The 19,545-nt window shown below is 38.6% G+C and overlaps 1 protein-coding gene and 1 pseudogene across 3 annotated transcripts in view; one reads left to right on the top strand and one right to left on the bottom strand.

The window, feature by feature from the left end:
* Positions 1–10,411, bottom strand: part of NEDD1 (NEDD1 gamma-tubulin ring complex targeting factor) — a 45,851-nt gene extending 35,440 nt beyond the window's left edge. The window contains exons 1-4 of one of the 3 annotated variants that reach the window (XM_002823618.6): positions 10,324–10,411; positions 7,869–8,012; positions 4,948–5,042; positions 524–640 (exon numbers count right to left, since the gene is read on the bottom strand). In XM_002823618.6, coding sequence (XP_002823664.5) covers positions 524–640; positions 4,948–5,042; positions 7,869–8,004 — 348 coding nt within the window. In that variant the 5' untranslated portion in view covers positions 8,005–8,012; positions 10,324–10,411. The other 2 variants (XM_054527529.2, XM_054527531.2) reach the window with 2 other exon arrangements.
* A 4,202-nt stretch (positions 10,412–14,613) lies between these two features.
* Positions 14,614–16,606, top strand: LOC100456524 (elongation factor 1-alpha 1-like; annotated as a pseudogene).
* The last annotated feature ends 2,939 nt before the right edge of the window (positions 16,607–19,545 follow it).

Raw genomic sequence — 19,545 nt, 5'->3', positions numbered from 1 at the left:
TAATTATTAAAGAAACATTAATTGTAAATAGTAAATTAGTTTACAAAATATTACCAAGTTAAAAATACAAACACACACACACAAAAAAACACAAACAAGAGCAGCAAATATACTACGTAACTAAAAAGCTGACCCTCCAACTCTGATTACTATATTGAATACTATCATCACAAAACAACTCTCATTTTTTCCAGCTTGCCCTAAGGAAAGATCCCTGATGACCACAAACCATTGTTTAGAAAAAAATGAGTGAAGTGGTTCATTCAAATAAGAGTAGAACTAAATGAAAAAACAAGAAAAAAGTTTTAAATGTTGATCATATGCATTAATGCTATACATGTAAGCAAAAAGACATAAAAACAAGTTTTTGGCTAAATAGCACCTTTATTTTCCCTAACAAATCTTAGTTCAATTCTGAAGCCTCTTATTTTTATCATAAAAGTTCAAAAATAAAAGCTTGGTAAGTACTCTAAATGCATTAAGATATCCATTTTTTCGTGAAGATTTTTTTTTAATTGCTTACCTTAAGAGATCGATGAACTCTTTTTGATTTTAAATCCCAAATATTAACAGTGTTATTTAGGCCTCCGCTTACCAAATACATAGATGTAGAATTTAAATTGACACATGTCTGCTTTTGCTATTTAAAAAAAAAAAAAAAAAAGTTACCTTAATTTAACAGAGCCCAGATCTGACTTTCAGGTCTCATCCAACACTTAGTAAGCATATGATAAATACTGGTTAAATTAAATACTATAAACATGCTAATCTTGTACTAAAGAGCCACTCTCTCATTGTCTTTCTTCCACATGGATCCAACAGCTTTTAAGGGGGTCAAAAATGCTTCAAGGAAATCAAATAGATTTGTGTTCACTTCTGTGGACCGGTGACGACACAGGAAGCTTAAACACTGGCAGTCCTGGTCTCCCATCAGGGCTTGTTTGCCTATCCTATCTCCCCTTGATAAAGCCTGCTCTTATATTTCCACAGAATATCCTACATTAAAATCAATCACCAGCTCAAAAATGCTAAAAATAGAAGAGACTTTAAAAGAATTTCCAGTTTACAGCCCTCATTTTACCGATGGGTAAGTTTTTTTTTAAGAAGTCAAGATACTTGCCCTAAGTCTTCCAGCAAATCTCCCTGTTAAGGAGACCAAGTCTCAGACATCAGGTCATCAAAGCCTGACCTCAACTGTTCCCCATCTCTGTAAAGACACCATCCAGTTTCTCAAGATTAAAAACTGAGAAACTGGTTATCCATTTCTCAGAATAACCCTTGATTTCTTGTTCTCCCTCCCCTCCAATCTATCAGTAAGCTCTCTAAACTCCAACCCAAGAATGAATCCCACATGGGCTCCCCTTTATCTATAGCTACTACTAACACTAACCCAAACCTTACCAAACTACGACAGCAGCTTCCTAACTGGTTTCTCTGTTTCCACTCCTGCTCTCCTGTATTCCATCCTTCATAAGCAGGGTGGACTTTAAAAACGTAAATCAGATCATGTCTCCTTCCTGTTTAAAAATCTTCAACGGCTTCCAATCACACTAAGAATAAACTCCATTTACCTGGCTTTCGAAGTCCTATTATTTGGGCCCTACCTCATCTGTTACCATTTTCTCCCTCATCCACTAATTCTCCAGCCATACTGACCTTCCATTCCTTAAATATACAACCCTATATTTGCCTCAAGGCTTCTACACAGCTATTCTCCTTGCCTAGAAAGCTAAATTCGCTGAACCCTGTTTGGAAGACTTTCTCGTCAACAGGTATCAACTTAAGTGCCACCACACTTCAAGGGACCTCCATTGGCTACCTAATGTAACTTGCTATCACAATATCTTATTTTAGTTATCTGCATGATAACTTACCAATATCTGGGTATTTTTTGTTTACTAGTTTACTGCCTGTCCCCTGCCAGAACGTCAGTTTCACTAGCACAAGGCCCATACCCATGCTCCATCTTTATAGAATGGCTAAAAATACAGATGTTGTCAAGTTCTTCTCAACGAGTATCTTTGAGTGTCACCAATTTGGTGGTGCCATCAGTAACTATGCTACACAGAACAGTGTTGCATTTTTTTCCTATGTAACCTTTAGATGCACTACGAAGTTACATTAGTTGTAACTTCCACAGTGCATCCTTGGATTCTTCAAATTCAAAGGAGACATTTTATGACTTCAATAAAAGTTAAAAGGCAAGCTATGTAGGTTTAGGCAAATCATCTCACCTTTCTGAGCCTATGTTTCTGCATTTGAGAAATGAAAGGTGAAGACTAGATCTACTGTTCTTACTTTGAGAATCCATGCTTCTCAAAAATATCCTCTGCTCAAAAGAGATTCTTTAAAGGGTGCATATGATCCCCTTCCTCTAGCCCTTCCCCCATTGCATGTTCAAATACTATAAACATGCTAATCTTGTACTAAAGAGCCACTCTCTTACTGTCTTTCTTCCACATGGATCCAACGGCTTTTAAGGGGGTCAAAAATGCTTCAAGGAAATCAAATAGATTTGTGTTCAAGTCTGTGGACCCCAGGGTTCCTTCTAGCTCTGAAATTTTGACCAAGAGTATCAACTAACATATAAAAATAGCAAGATGCACACAACATCAATGTTTCAGTATAGTTGCTGTAATTCTCCTGCAGATACCATTCTAGGAATTGACTTTGGTTGAGGGAGACTAAAAAGATTCAGAGTCTGGTTGTCACTGCAAATCAGGACAGTTTGCTAAGAGCTATCAAAACAGCCTTTAAATAAAACAGAAAAAGATGGTGTCCATTGAAGAGCAATATATTGGGACTCCAATCATCAGAACAACTACAATTACTCTTAAGCGCTCAAAATAAAAATTATATTTAGAGCTGGCTAACCCTATTGATAGGTCTTTTTTATGATAATGTATTATTAATGCAACTAATGAACTTAAATAATTAAAGGAAATTGTGTGGTTATTACAGGAATCCTGCACTGCTCAAGGTGCAAGGCAAAGGTACATTCTACTTTAAAGAGGTGAAACACAAAATCAAAGAAAATAAATATGAACTTAAAGTTCTACTGTAAAATTTTAAAATGAGTAGGATCATAATTTATTTTCTCAAGTAGAAAAGGTCTATGCCTCAAATAATACATGAGTAAGAGGACTTGGAAGTTACAAAAAGGTTATTAGCACATTAATATGTTACTTTAAACATTACCAGTAAAAGCTCAAAAACCAATGTTTGCAAATATTTTCATAACTAAATTAAAATAGATTGAAAATTTGAACTCAACTAATCTTACTTTTATCCAACAGCATTATGATACAATTTGTTAACTATGGGAAAGAGGGCTAAGAATCATAGCAACTAATTTGGAATATTCACAAAACTCTTAGAATTATGTCACACTTGTAAATGCCATGTGTTATTTTTATACTTTAAAAAAAAAAGCTCCCAAATACTGATTTACTGATTCTAAGGCATAATGCATAACAGTAGTACACATATATAGTGGTAGAGTAGAAGTTGAAATTGTTTTGATGTTGACATTAACAAATGTTTTTTGAACATCTTAGGATACAAAGATCCAAAGATGGTTAAGATGTTTTGCCTGCCCTTGAAGACTTCAGTCTGCCTTTTATCGACCAGAGACATTCTATGCCTTGATTTTGCTTAAGTCAGGCTAAACAGAGTGCCTCAAACTCCATTTTCTACTGTTAGCAGATATTCCCTCTGTCCCAGTCTCCAACATCTGTGGGTTAGAACTGAAGTTCAGGTCAATCCCACTGGATACCTTTAGGAGAGGATTGATAAAAATCATGAGTCCTCTTTAAATTAGTTGAGCTTTTATTCAGTTGTCCTGCTGTTTTCTTTCTAATTGGGCTACTTTATCTATCCCAGTGTGTAAAATTATGACAATTCATAATAATTTAAGATCTGCTAGAAAAACTTTGAAACTAAAAAAAAAAAAAGCTATCAACTACTCATACCTTTTTATTTAAATCTTATCTTATTTAAAAAAGAAATAGCTTTCAAAGAGTGTGTGACTAGAAATGAAGAAGCCAGTATTATCCTTAATCAGAGGGATTAACTTATGAAACAAAAGGATAGGCTGGGTGCCGTGGCTCACGCCTGTAATCCCAGCACTTTGGGAGGCCGAGGCGGGCAGATCATGAGGTCAGGAGTTCAAGACCAGCCTGGCCAACATGGTGAAACCCCGTCTCTACTAAAAATACAAAAATTAGCCAGGCATGGTGGTGGACACCTGTAATTCCTGCTACTTGAGAGGCTGAGGCAGGAGAATCGCTTGAACTGGGGAGGCAGAGGCTGCAGTGAGCCAAGATTGCACCATTGCACTCCAGCCTGGGCAACAGAGCGAGACTCCATCTCAAAAGAAAAAAAAAACAAGGATAAGGCAACAGTACGTAGTGAGAGCTTCATTTAAACGCCCTGGGACCTAAGCTCATTTTGACAAAGCCAACCTGTTTAAGGAGAGTATGGAGGAGGCTCAGACAGGCCCCTCAGTACAGGTGGACAGAATCTGAAGCAGAGGGCTACCATCAGCTGTGAGTCTGTTCCTGATGGTCCTGAGCCCAAGATCAGTAAAGCAGTGCTGTGTCATTAGAGTTTATATGCTCAGGTCAACCTAGTAACCTATGTGGGACATCGCCCTAAAATAGCAGCAACAGGGATCCTCTCCCACTGAAGGAAAATGGAGAAATGAAGTGCCTAGTCAACAAAATTCAAGTCTTCAATTGCTCCCCTATATTCAAAACTATTTTACCTAAAAATACTTCAGTAAGTACACATATCTCATTTTTAAGTGTTACTATATTATTTTGGCTTAAGTTAAAAATAATGCTTTTAAAAACCTTTATATTTAGTCCCAAGCACCACAATAAACAAGCAATTGCCAGTCAAGCAAAACTAAGATTTTTAAAAGTTAAAAAAAAAAAAATCACTTACCCCTTCAGCAAGCTCTAAAAGTGGAACAGGTTTACATTTGCAACTTGAGACAACTATTTTGTCGCCACTGGAAGATGCTGTTACTAAAAAGTTATCTAAATGAAGAGTTATGGAGCATCAAACAATCCATGAACATCTATAGCACTAGACTATTATAAGAATTGCAATTATAAAAGCAAACACACTAAGAAGACAAGCAATGAGTATAGCTTACAGAGTAGCTTTCAAAAATGGCTCACATTACTATTAATAATTACTAAGACTAATTCTCTTTGCTACTACTGCAGGGAAGAACTAGCCTTCTTTCTGGCTCTGCTATCACTCAAAAGCTATTTAACCCACGTGAAATACTACTCTGTTTTCAAAGTAGGCCAGAAGGGCTAATTTTATCCTTCAAGAATGAGAGCATGATAAAAGCAGCATCAGCAAATATCAATCAACCTTTTCATCTACAGAAACTGTTCAAGATATTTACTAACCTAGTGCTTGGTAACAATCTAAACTAGGAAGCAAACATCCACACTAGTCTACTATTTTTCTATTTAAAAAAAAAAGGCCTGATATTTTCCCAGAACATGAATTTTTGTGATAGAATGTTTCAATCTTAAATTAAGAATGAATATTACAGTAACTTGCAAATATTTTATAAATATGTATGGTTAAATAGGAATTGTCACGAGTTTTAATTTTTAAATAAAATATAATTTTATTTACCTTATTTTACATGAATTGTAAGTGGAACAATTAGTAAACACAAAACAGTAAGTATTTTAAAACTAAAATGATTAAATACAATAATATAACTAAGAATAAGAGTCTGATTTTGACAGCCATAACAAGTTAAAATATCAGAAGTTTAAATCTGTGCTTTTTAGCAATTAAAATCTGTGAGTAAAAGCAATGGAGAAAGGTTAATTAGACACTCAGAATCCCTAACTGCATTAACTTTTGAATGTTCTGCATAACTTTCAGGTATTTTGTAAACAGAGCATAGACTGTAATTTTATTATGATACATGATGCAAATCAAATCATTTCTACCTAGATATTACCATAGCGAGAAAAACTATTTCCCTTTCCTTGACTTCTTCCTCTGTTTACCACTACTTTTCTCCTTAAAATATAGAAAAAAAAGGACTGAAACATAATGTGGGTGGGTAATCTAGTTACTTTTTTATTTCTCTTGTAGTTTTAGAAATCATGAGAAAGTGAGGAACATAAGTTAAAGGACAAGAAACAAAAAACTAATCTCTCTCGTGTCTCACATTAACCCCATTCTTGGAATCTATACTATGTGGACCCAAAGTTGCTAAGGCTGGGAACTCTTTGTTCTTCAGTAATTAACCTCCATGGAAGTGATCAAAGCCTTATTAAGAATAAGACTGTATGAAGGCTTTCGGTGCACATCTGCTCATGCAAGAAAACTATAAGACCAATTTCCAAAAGTCATACAACACTGTCTCATAGCTACATCAGTTTTGTTGTTAGAATATTAACTAGCACATCAGTAAATGCCAACTCCTAGTAAAACTTAAAACAAAAGTCAACCAAAAAATAATCTTACTACAAATTGCTACTTTTCTCTTACATAGTAAGAGGGAAAATTAAGCTCTAAACATAATGAAAATCTAAAAATAGAGAACAGCAACTTCATATACTTGTCGCTCTCTTTAAAATATTTTCCCTACTACACATCTGGAAAGTCCTTCAAAAATGTAGTCACTTCATTTAAACCAAACCATGAGTTTGATTAACAGAGTACCAAAGTAATTTGTTTTACTGCAAAATCAAGGAATGATAAGGAGGTAAATTTAATTCAGTAAGAAAATTTGTCCTTCTTGTTATATACATGCAAGAATAGTAAGGGTCATATAAAACTTTTAATATTTTTGTTCCTGAACCAGTCACATTTTAAAGCTTTGATTTTTTTCATCAGAAAGTAGAAACTTTGGTGTTGATAAAAATCAGACAAATGTTAAATCTTAATTTAAGAAATAGCGTATGAGTTTCACAAAAGAAAATTTCTAATGTACCAATTACATAAAACATTTTCATATAAAATGTGATAGGAGTACTGTGATTACAGCAGTGGTTCTCTACTGGGAGTGATTCAGGCAATTCTGGAAACGTTTTTGGTTGTCACAACTAGAGGCTATTGGTGCCTAAGAAGTGAAGACCAATAAACCTTCTCCACATGGTACAACACACATGAAAGGTCCACAACAAATTTTCTGCCCCAAAAAGTCAATAGCACAGGGTTCAGAAACCCTAGTTTACAGTCTTCACTCCCTCATTTTCTTTTATCCACATTGAGGAGCTCACCAAGAAAGGGAAGGTGTCAATCAGAAACATAAAAAGCTTAGAAAAATTCAATCTAGGTAACTTTACTATGTCTGTTTAGGAAATAATGTAATTTTCATCACACACACAGAGAGGAAGGAAGATATGGAGAGTACATTAGTAAGATGGAGATATTGGACAATTTTTTATCTCCTCCCCAACTTGCTTCTGCCTTCAAGTTCTGTCTTTTTCAGTTCAGATCCACAAATACCCAAATGTAGACGCAAAAACTCATTCCAAAACCTTTTGGAATTATTTCCACAACTATCAACCTTATTCCATTTGGTTCAATAAGAAACTTTTGATAACTAATTCTATGGTGTAGACAGAATATACGTTTTATAATAGCAGTGTTTTCAAATGAAGTGGGTTGTAACTAAATTTTTTTTAAATGAACGCAACAGATAAAATCAGAGTGCATTCATATGATATATTGTTTTGTAAATCTATTTTACGTTATCTATCCTTGGTAGCAATGCAAAATACATTACTCAGTAGGAGGCACATGCAAAAGTTTCATTGACAGTGGTTGTTTAACCTAATAAGTGGTTTGTGTGTGTGTTTTTTTTTTTTAAAGGATACTATTGCTGCTCCAACATATTGAGCTGATTCCATGTGGTGATGTGTGTGGGTTGAATTTATCCACCAATGTCATAGATGAAGCATCCCATATTTTAATATCATCTCCTGATGAAGCAAACCTGAGGTTTTCCTGCATGACTGCGCCTACAAATAGTTTAAAACAATATATTTTAAAAACATTTAAGAATAGACGTACTCAAAAAAAGGTCAAAATCTAATCTAAAACAAGTGGCTCTAACTCATTCATTTTTGTTCCAAACAGTGCACTCACCAAAGTAGTTGAAGTAATTTTCCTAAAGCATAAGCCAGGTCGCATTCTCTTAGCTGACCCTTCCAATGGCTCCTCACAGTAATGATAATGAAATCCAGCCTGCTTAACCTGCCTTACATGTCCTGGCCCCTATGTAACTCTCCTCTTTCTTTTCACTGGCCTTCTCTCTGCCTCATGCAAAGGCAAGGTCATTCTCACCTCAGTGTCTTTTCATTTGCTGCTCCCTGTGCCTAAGATGTTCTCCCCAGATTCCCATGGTCGTCTCCTTCTCATCATTCAGGTCTTAGCTCAAATGTTTCCTCCTAAGAAAGGCCTTTCCTGACCACCCTGGCTAAAGCAGTCTCTTCCTTACCTGGTAAGGGACTTACCAGTTTACCCTATATCCCAATACCTGATTTCATTTTTTTTCATAGCACTTCCTAGTATCTGAATTTTTTTTTTTTTTTTTTTTTGAGACGGAGTTTCACTCTTGTCCAGGCTGGAGTGCAATGGTGCGATCTCCGCTCACCGCAACCTCCGCCTTCCAGGTTCAAGTGATTCTCCCACCTCAGCCTCCCGAGTAGCTGGGATTACCGGCATGCACCACCACGCCCAGCCACTATCTGAAATTTTTATTTGTTCTCATAACAATGTCTGTCTCTCCACACCAGAGTCTTGAAACATTCCTGGCACACAGCAGTTTCTCAACAAATAACTACTAATAAGTAACTTCCTAATTTTTAAAAAAATGTATGATAAACTAGCATTTCTGCAAGTAAGAATCCAGTCACACCAGTTTTTCCAAAACTCTAAAATTAGCAGTATGGTCAAATGAGATGCCACTAAGTCCCTATACCAATACTTGGACTACAATGACTTCAATCATTTATTCAGAGTATACAGCCGAAACACGTAATTCTAACAAGGTGATTTCACAAACCAAGGAAGTCTAGAAAACAGAAGGCAAAGAAGCTGCTCTAGGCAGGCACTTTAAAGAGCAACAGGTAGTAATGAAAAAAGATGCTCAAAAGTACATGGGAGAAAAGGAAAGGGACAGGGCACAGAATTATACCTCCCACACCTTCCTAGTATGGAAAGTGCAAAACTACTGCACAGCATTAGTGATGTCACAGACAGGTCCCCGAGTCACCAATACAACAGCACACCTACGTCTAGTATAAGCCATTTCAGAGGACAAGTTAAAGACAGAATTATAGAAAGGTTTCATTCTCGAGACAAAAAGTTAATGTAATTCACTCATGTGCTTCCTTATGCTCCATTCATCGGATACAGTGCTACTAAAAGCCATTAAAGTCACCTGTCGAGATGTAACACAATGTTTGGATTTGGAGCCTTAAACATGTGTAACACGTGCCCCCTTGGTTCCCAAGTCAAGGAACAACTAATGAATTGCTGGAAAAGCGATCTCTAAGCCCTGTAACCACAACTGCAAGCTGTGTCTACCTGCATCTTACACCAGGCCTGCTGAGCTGCGGGGTGTAGTGGGTAGATCACTGAGGCCTGGGCTCAGAAAAACTGGGTTCAAACGACCTGCTCCAACTTAGGAAACATAACTCGCCAGGTGATTTAACGTTTGTTTTCCGCTCTTAAAGCGGGGCGGGGAAGAGGACCATCTGCCCACCTACCTCGGTCTTCTGAGAACTGAGCACATTTAAGGGAGAGACTTTACATCAGTCTCTCAAAGAGGGTCCGGTCGAAAGCGAGCAGTCAGCACACAAGGCGGTAACGTCGGCCTGGGTTTAGGGACAGCGGCTACAGGAATCAATTCAACTACACCACTCAGCTGAAATGAAAGTTCTCCAACTTTCAATCACCAAAAATACACTTTACTTGCAGGACAACAGCTCAACTGAGGCTACCCTGTAAAATGCATCCGAGTTCCTGCCAAAAGAAAAGTACTTGAGGTTGACAAAAAAGAAGACAGACTTGTGGAAACGACGCAAACTTTTCGGAGGCAGCACACCCCACAAGGCTCCGGGAGGTGCGCGACCCCGGCCCGCGCCTCCCCGGACACTTCCCAGCCCAGCGCGCCGCCGTACCCCCACCCAGCAACCGCTCCGGACGCGCGAAGCCCAAGGACCTCCGCCCCGCCCTCTGAGGGGGACGAAGCGGGTCTTAGGATCGCGAGGGTGCACGGACGCGGCGGGCGGGGGCCCGCTGACCTCAGGGCCTCCGGAACCTCACCTCTCCACAGCAACACAACAGGCGGCCGCGGCCCGCTCCGCGCTGGGCTTCCGGCTCCCGCCTGGACTGTTAAACTTCGGCGGCCGGAAGTCCCGCCCCGAGTGACGTCACGGGGCGAGGCGCTGCGTGTGGCTGTGGCTCCTGGCCGGACAGGAGTCGAGGTACAGAGTCTGGTCAGGGCGGCGCTGGGCATCCGCGGGGGAAGTTATCCCAGTGCCAGGGCGGGAGCTGCGGGCCGGAGCGGCTCTCTCCACGTCGCAGCGACGGAGCTCTGGCCACTGTCAACTGCTCCTTTGTCATTCACTTGCTCTTTACTGTGTGCCAGGCACTGTGCTAGACTCTTGGGTGTACAGTGATGGTTTAGCCTGGGGATACAGGGGTACAGTGAATTCTCGTGGTCCTTGGCCTTGTGGAGCATACAATCCACTATAGGAAGCTGACGTTATTAGATACTTAAATGGAAAGTGAAACTATGATCATGAAAGGTATAAGATGCACGAAGACCCATAATAAGGGAAACTTGTGGATGTGGATTTAGGAAGGATTCCTACATGCAATTTACAAGCCAGGAAACGCGCTCAGGCTGAGAAATAACCCAAAGAGTAGGCGTCTGCACTAACCTACTTCAAAACCCATGATCTTTCTTTCGCATCATGCTGCAAGGTCAGGAACATCAAACATCATCTGGTTGGGAGTTCTTTTGAAGGGGATGCTTCAAGGTGGAAAAGGAAGTTGCTGAGCCGAGTTTTCAAGTGCCCCTTCCAAAGGTCCTTTTATAGCTCTACTGACAATTTTTGCTGAGAATATTTATCATAAATATAGAGCATTTCTTCTGCAAACAGTGTTATTCTTTCATCACAACTACATGGGTTGTGTTTCTGAACTAGGTACATAAGCCCCAGTTATCTGCATTCATATTGCAGATAATTGGAAAATTCTAATAAGTGCATTTTTTTCAGAGCAGAAATTGAAATCGTAGCCAGGTTATTGAGGTTCATGGGGGAGTGGCAGAAGGAGAAAGATAGCAAGTAGCAACTACCTTAATTGTACAGTCTGCAGTTCTTGAGGCTATGAAATCCAATTTGGGCAGGGAGGAGGCCCAGAAAGTTGGGAACTAAGAAAGTAGAGTAAGGGAGTGGGGGCAGGGAGACTGGGAGCGAATGGAGAAAAGAAAGCTTCAAACAAAAAGGGCAATTAATTAAATCTCTGAAAATTGAAGCCAGCAGGAAAATTGAGACTAGACTATATGAAAATATATATAATAATACACGTAATATAATATACACATATTATATGATATGATACTAGTTATACATATAAAAATAGATATTTATTGAACACTTTACTAAGCACTGTATTTGTGTATATAGACGTAATGTGTATGTATGCTATATATATATATCATTTCATCTTTCTAAAAACACATGAAGTATGTGCTATTATTTGTCCCCATTTTACATATGAGGAAATAGTGGTTAAGTAACTTGTCCAAGGTCACAAGTTTAATAAATGGTAGATTCAGAAGTTAAGCCTGGGACCATGAGACTGCAAAGACTGTCCCAAACCTTTATGCTATACAGTCAAGAGCCATAACACAGCGTAAAGGGCCAAATGGAAACCTGCATTCCTCTGTCCTCACTGATGCTGCGGCCTCATCAAATCTTACTGGCCCCGGAACAGTCCTGTCATTTTTGTCCGTGCCTCTGTGCCTATGTACACACTGTTTCCTCAGTTCTGTATAATAGTTTAATGAACAATAGATGCCAAATGTTAGAAGCCTTGCTAATATATGAATTATATAAACATATACAGATTTCCAAAAGTAGCCAACACGACAAAGAATATTTCTAGAGACAAGGAGAAATATTTCATAATGATAAAATGGTAAATAACCACAAGCCATTATGAATTTTAAGTGTATATGTGAACATAAGAGAATTTTGAAATATATGAAGAATAAGTATCAAAGCTAAAGGAGGAAAAAGGCATACCCATAGTCATTGTTGGAGACTGACAGAATTTTCTCAGTAATTCATAGAACATCCAGATACGAAAAACAAATCAGAAAAGATGTGGAAGATCTGTACACTATCAACTATTTTAACTGACATTTATAGAACACTATAGCCAACTACTGCAGGATAAACATTCTTTTGAAATACACATGAAGATAGAGTATATATTGGGCTATAAAACAAGTCAATTGATTTTTAACAGAATAAATCTTACAGACCATACTCTCTGATCACAACAGTATTAAATATAAATAAAAAACAATAACACATCTAGAAAAGCCCCAAAATTGAAATAAAACAACCTTACCTCTAATAACCCATAGGTGAAGGAAAAAAATCACAAATATTAATAATAACAGAAAATATTTGAACTGAGTGATAAGTAAAATATGATAAAAATTCATAGAAACAGCTAAATCAGTGCTTATATTATGAAATCAGTATTTATATTATGAAAAAAGAAAAGTCCAAAATCAATTATCTATGCTCTCTCTTAAGAAACTTAGAGAACAAATTAAACACAAAGATTAGAGTACAGAACAATGAAATTGAAAAAAGATGACCAATAGAGAAAAATCAATGAAACCAAAAGCTGATTTTTGAAATGATTAATAAAATTGAGAAATCTCTAGCTAGACTTATCAATAAGAAAGAGAAAACACAAATCACCAATATCAAGATTGAAAGAGAAGCCATCAATACAAATCCAAAGGATATTTACAAAAATAAGGGAATAGGATAAACAACTCCATGTCAATAAATTTGATCACAACTAAAACAAATGAATACCTTGAAAGACAAATATTAAAACTGACACAAGAAACAATAGATAATATGATAGCCCTATATGTACCATAAAAATTGAATTCAAAATTAAGAAAGCCATCTCACAGAGGAACCCCAGGATCAAATGGCTTTACTGTTGAATTCTATCAAACACATGAAGAAATAATTCAACATTTTAGGAAAACAGAAAAGAAGAGAATATTTGCTAAACCCATTTTTTAGAGGCAGTATTACTCTGATACTAAACCAGAAAAAGACATTATAAGAAATATCCATAACTCATATCCCTTATGCATGGAGACAAAATTATATAGATACACATATATATGCAAAGTAAATCCAGTAATTTATAAAAAGGATTATGATCAAGTGAGATTTATTCGAGAAATCCAAGAGTGGTTTAACACTCAAAAATCAATTAACATAATTCACCATATTAACAAAATGAGGGAGAAAGCCCATATAATTATATCAATAGATGAAGCAAAAACATTTTTTTAAAATTTAACATCTATCCATGATTTAAAATGCTCGACAAACTGAAAAAAACAAGGGAAGGAAACATCCTCAACTGGTTCAAGGGCGTCTACAAAAAGCCTACAGAGAGCACCTTAGTTAATGATGAAAGACTGAATGTCTTCTCCTAAGATTAACACAAGAACACCCAGTCTTACTAGTACTCCTATTCAACATTCTTCTGGAGGCCCTAGGCAGTGCAATAAGACAAGAAGATGAAAAGAAAGAGAAGAGGAAATAGGAAGAGGAGAAAGGAGGAGAAGGGAGAGGAGAAGAAGAAAACAGCAAGTATACAGAGTGGAAGGGAAGAAGTAAAACTCTCTTTATTGCAGACAGCATGATTGTGTACTGTAAAATCATAAGGAATCCAGAAAAAAAACTCCTAGAGCTATGTGAATTCAGCAAGTCCTATGCAAGGTCAATATACAAAAATAGAATTCTATAACCTAGCAATAAACAATCAGAAAAATAAAAATTACAATTTCATTTCCAACAACATCCAGATGTATGAAATATTTACACATAAATGTACTAAAATATGTTCAATAATTATGCATTGAAAACTACAAAACATTACTGAGAGAAGTTAAAGACCTAAATAATGAAGAGCTGTATCATGTTCATGAGATAGAAGACTCAATGTTATTAAGATATCAGGTTTAAATAATGCAATTTGTTGTTTGTATATGATGCACCAATAAATTTATTTTTAAAAAGATCTCAGGAACAAAGAGTTCCTAATTATTAAGAAATAAAATGATGTTCTTCACCTGTAAGAGAAAAACAAAGTTAAGTCTTAAAAAGAAAGACACAACAAAACAAAAATTGTCAAATTTAATAACACTGGCTTGAAAGGCCTTAAATATTCTCAAAAAAAAAGTTACTAAACAAGTTTCAAATATCAGAATGGCTTTTTCACAATGGGCTTCCTGCCAGAACACAGGTGTCGTGAAAACCACTCCTAAAGGCTAAAATGGGAAAGGAAAAGACTCATATCAACATCGTCGTCATTGGACACATAGATTTGGGCAAGTCCACCATCACTGATCATCTGATCAACAAATATGGTAGCATCAACAAAAGAATCATGGAAAAATCTGAGAAGGAAGCTGCTGAGATGGAAAAGGGCTCCTTCCCATGCCTGGGTCTTGGATAAACTGAAAGCTGAGACTGAACGTGGTATCACCATTGATACCTCCCCATGGAAATTTGATGTCTCAGGACACAGAGATTTTATCATAAACATGAATCCAGGCACATCTCAGGCTGACTTTCCTGTCCTGATTGTTGCTCCTGACATTGGTGAATTTGAAGGTGGCATCTCCAAGAATGGGCAGACCCATGATCATGGTGTTCTTCCTTATACACTGGGTATGAAGCAACCAATTGTTAGTGTTAACAAAATGAGTTCCACTGAGCCACCCTATGGCCAGAAGAGGAAATTGCGAAAAACGACAGCACTTATATTAAGCAAATTGGCTACAACCTGGACACAGTAACATTTGTGCCAATTTCTGGTTGGAATAGTGACATGCTCGAGTCACATGCTAACACGCATTGGTTCAAGGGATGAAATTCACCCATAAGGATGGCAATGCCAGTGGAACCGTGCTGCTTGACACTCTGAACTGCATCCTACCACCAACTCATCCAACTAACAAGCCCTTGTGTCTGCCTCTCCAGGATGTCTACAAAACTGATGGTAGTAGTACTATGCTTGTGGACCAAGTGGAGAGTGGTGTTCTCAAACCAAATATGGTGGTCACCCTTGCTCCAGTCAATATTGTAACTGAAGTAAAAGTCTGTTGAAATGCACCACGGGCCGGGTGTGGTGACTCACGCCTGTAATCCCAGCACTTGGGAGGCCGAGGAGGGCAGATCACATAAGGCCAGGAGTTTGCGACCAGCCTGGCCAACATGGTGAAACCCTGACTTTACTAAAAATACAAAAATTAGCCAGACATGGTGATGCATGCCTGTAATCCCAGCTACTTGGGAGGCTGAAGTGGGAGGATCACTTGAACCTGGGAAGCAGAGGTTGCAGTGAGCCGAGATCACACCACTGCACTCCAGCCTGGGCAACAGAGTGAGACTCCATCTCAAAAAAATAAAAAAATAAATGTACCATGAAGCTTTGAGTGAAGCTCTTCCTGGGGACAATGTGGGCTTCAATGTCAAGAATGTGTCTGTCAAAGATGTTTGTTGTGGCAAAGTTGCTAGTGACAGCAAAAATGACCCACCAATGGAAGCAGCTGGCTTCATTGCTCAGGTGATTATCCTGAGCCATCCAGGCCATATTGATGCTGACCATGCCCCTCTAAGGAATTGTCACACATTTCACATTGCTTGCAAGTTTGCTGAGCTGAAGGAAAAGATTGATTGCTGTTATGGTAATAAGCTGGAAGATAGCCCTAAATTCTTGAAGTCTGATGATGTTGCCATTGTTGATATGGTTCCTGGAAAGCCCAAGTGTGTTGAGAATTTCTTGGACAATCCTCCTCTGGGTCATTTTGCTGTTTGTGATATGAGACAGACAGTTGCTGTGGATGTCATCAAAACAGTGGACCAGGCTAGGCACGGTGGCTCATGCCTGTAATCTCAGCACTTTGGGAGGCCGAGGCGGGCAGATCACAAGGTCGGGAGATCGAGACCATCCTGGCTAACATGGTGAAACCCCATCTCTACTAAAAATACAAAAAAATTAGCTGGGCGTGGTGGTGGGCGCCTGTAGTCCCAGCTACTCAGGAGGCTGAGGCAGGAGAATGGCATGAACCCTGGAGGCGGAGCTTGTAGTGAGCAGAGATCGCGCCACTCCACTCCAGCCTGGGCAACAGAGCGAGACACCGTCTAAAAGAACAAACAAAACAAACAAACAAAAAAACAGTGAAAAAAAAACAGTGGACCAGAAGGCTGCTGGAGCTGGCAAGGTTACCAAGTCTGCCCAGAAACCTCAGAAAGCTAAATGAATATTATCCCTGAGACCTGCCACTCGAGTCTTAATCAGTGGTGGAAGAACAGTGTCAGAACTGTTTGTTGCAACTGGCCATTTAAGTTTAATAGTAAAAGACCGGTTAATGATGACAATGCATGGCAAAACCTTCAGAAGGAAAGGAGAATGTTTTGTGGACCATGTTTGGGTTTGTGTGTTTTTTTGTTTCTTCTGTTTTGTGCATGTGGCAGTTTTAAGACATTAGTTTTTAAAATCAGTAATTTTTAATGGAAACAACTTGACTAAAAAGCTGTCACAGAATTTTAAGACCCCTTAAAACAAAGTTTAATGAGAAAAAAAAGAATAAGAATGACTTCCATTCTTAACAGTAACACTAGAATTTACAAGACGGTAGAACAATACTTCCATATTTCTGAGCAAAAATGATTACTACTCTAAAATTATCTAGCTGTCTTATCATTCAAGTGTCGAGAAAGAATAAAAACATTTTCAGACATGTAAAGTCTCAATAACTTTTCCTCCTGTGCACATTATCAAGGAGCTATTTGAGGCCAGGAGCGGTGGCTCATACCTGTACTCCCCACTGCTCAGGAGGCTGAGCTGGGAGAATTGCTGGAGCCAGGAATTTGAGACCAGCCTGGGCAACATGGTGAGACCATATCTCTAATGAAAAGAAGCAAAAAAGCTACTTGAGGAACTGATACACCGAAACAAAGGAGTAAACCAAAACAGGAAGACAGGACATCCAGTCTCAGAAAGGTAAAGAAAAATCCCAGGATAACAGGTGAGCACTGGGCCCAAAGAGCAAACCAGGGCAAGCAGCAGATCGAAAGATTCCAGCAGTGCTATCATCAGGAAGAGTCACACACACACACATACCTCACATGTCTAATTGTATTGAGAAGAGGTTACAGAACTGGGAAACAGTAGATTTGGAGCTTAATTCATGACTAGACACAGAAAACTAGAAAACCAACCAATTAACCAAATGACAAAATCAATCAATAAATAATACCACCACTAGGGAAACAAAAAGTTGTGCAAGAAAGGAAAAGTGGTAATAACAACCATGATATACCACATAACCTGGTATGAATACTATTTACGTAGTCATTAAAATGTGAATATGCAATGTTAATTTAACCAAAATTATGACACAGCTATAATGGGTTGGTAGGGATAGGGGCAGTGTGTATATGTGTGTAGTTCAGGTGGAGGAAGGTGCAGAGAGAACTGATTCTTCATCTTCTATGATGGGAAGTCAATAGATAAAGCCTAAAATTGAAAAAAAAATCACAAATTAAGTTATTAGTCAGAGAGATGGAAATGAATACCAAAAGATGTCAAAGAGAAACACGTAAAACTACAGGGCTTTAAAATATAAAGTTGTTTTTTAAAAAAGCAATCCCTGTTCCTACTTATCACCAACCACTTACCACTCCCCTAGACATCAGTTTTACCTTCGCTGTGTCCTGTTGTTTGTCATTATTGTTCTGTCAACACAAATTTGTGGACCGGCTCCTGACACACTGTGCTGAGTATTGCAGTGAACAAGATGAACCCCATCCCTAACTTGGAGAAGCTCAGATTATACCAAGGTAACAAATAATAGTGATGCAAAGTTTCCAGTGCTATGATATTTATCAGAGGCTGGGGAGTGATGATGGAGGAAGGAATTAGTTCTAGGGTTGGCTTCAAGAGGAAGCAAGATGATATACACTCAAGAAATCAAGGTTTTCAGGTACTGTTAGAGGTCCTATTATGCGAACATCTGCATCCCTTTCCCCTCCCCCTCTTTCCCACAGCCTCTGCTACCCATTGCTTAGGGAGCCTGCTGTCCCATATGGTTTTTCCTTGCATATTTTTCCCTTGAACTTTCCCATGGCTCCCTCTGGCACTTCGTTCAGGTTTGTGCTCAAATATCACCTCTTGAAAGATGCTTTTCCATGGACACCCTTATCTAAAATATCCCTCACACCCCATCACACTTTGTTTCCTTGCCCTATCCTAATGCATTTGTCTTCAAAGCACATATCTACAGGACATTATGCATTGATTTACTTGTACGGTTTGTTTAATTTCTTCACTGGAATGAAGGTGCCACAAGAACAGGAATTTTGTCCTGTTTGGTTGCCACTATCCCTGTGCTTGGAACAGTGCCTGGCATGTAGTAGGCACTCAACACCTATTAACTAAATGAGTAAATGGATGGAGAAAAAATGTCTCCAATCCAAATCTCTCATCTGAATGGAGACCCATGTACTCAACTGCTACCATCTTCTCTCTGCCAAGCCATTTCCCCTTCCATAACCTCTCATAGCCTCCCAAGGGTTCAAGCCAGATATTTGTGAGTCAATTCTGACTTTTTCCCCTTCCTTTCTTCTCACAAAAATCTAAAGAGGCAATCACTAACCCCAGTTCATTTTATTGTTGAGTATCTTTCAAATCTGTCTGCTGCTCAGCACCCCTACTGCTCTTATCTTGATTTAGGTTATCCTCGTGACCGGATAGTTGAAACAGCCACTTCCTAACCTTCTTTCCAGTCTCCAGTCTTTCATCCCTCCAGCTCTCCTCCAAATTCCTACCATAATGATCTCCATAAAATGTAAATCCAATCTCATGACTGCTGTTCTTCAAACGTATGCCCTCAGAATAAAGTCTGAACTCCTTTGCATTGCCCCCCTAGGCCCTTTGCCACTACCTGGTGCTGACTCCTCTAAATCTTCTCTGACCCCCTGGCCAGTCACACTCACCACACACACCATGTACCACCCTGCTTAGCCTTGGCCCTTGCTGCTGCCTCTGATTAGAACATCTCCTCCTGGCTCTTAACAGTTGGACCAGATAGCAAGGGCCCTGGGGATATTTCCTTCCCTGATGGATGCTGCCAGGGCATCCTGTGCCCACCCCTGTACACTGTAAACCATGTGTCTACTCGTTGGCTTCCTGCACTGA

Source organism: Pongo abelii, chromosome 10, assembly GCF_028885655.2.
Source record: "Pongo abelii isolate AG06213 chromosome 10, NHGRI_mPonAbe1-v2.0_pri, whole genome shotgun sequence".
In the NCBI taxonomy this organism is placed as follows: Eukaryota; Metazoa; Chordata; class Mammalia; order Primates; family Hominidae; genus Pongo; species Pongo abelii.
The sequence above is the reverse complement of the archived record's forward strand: the minus strand, read 5'-3'. Positions and strand labels throughout refer to the sequence as shown.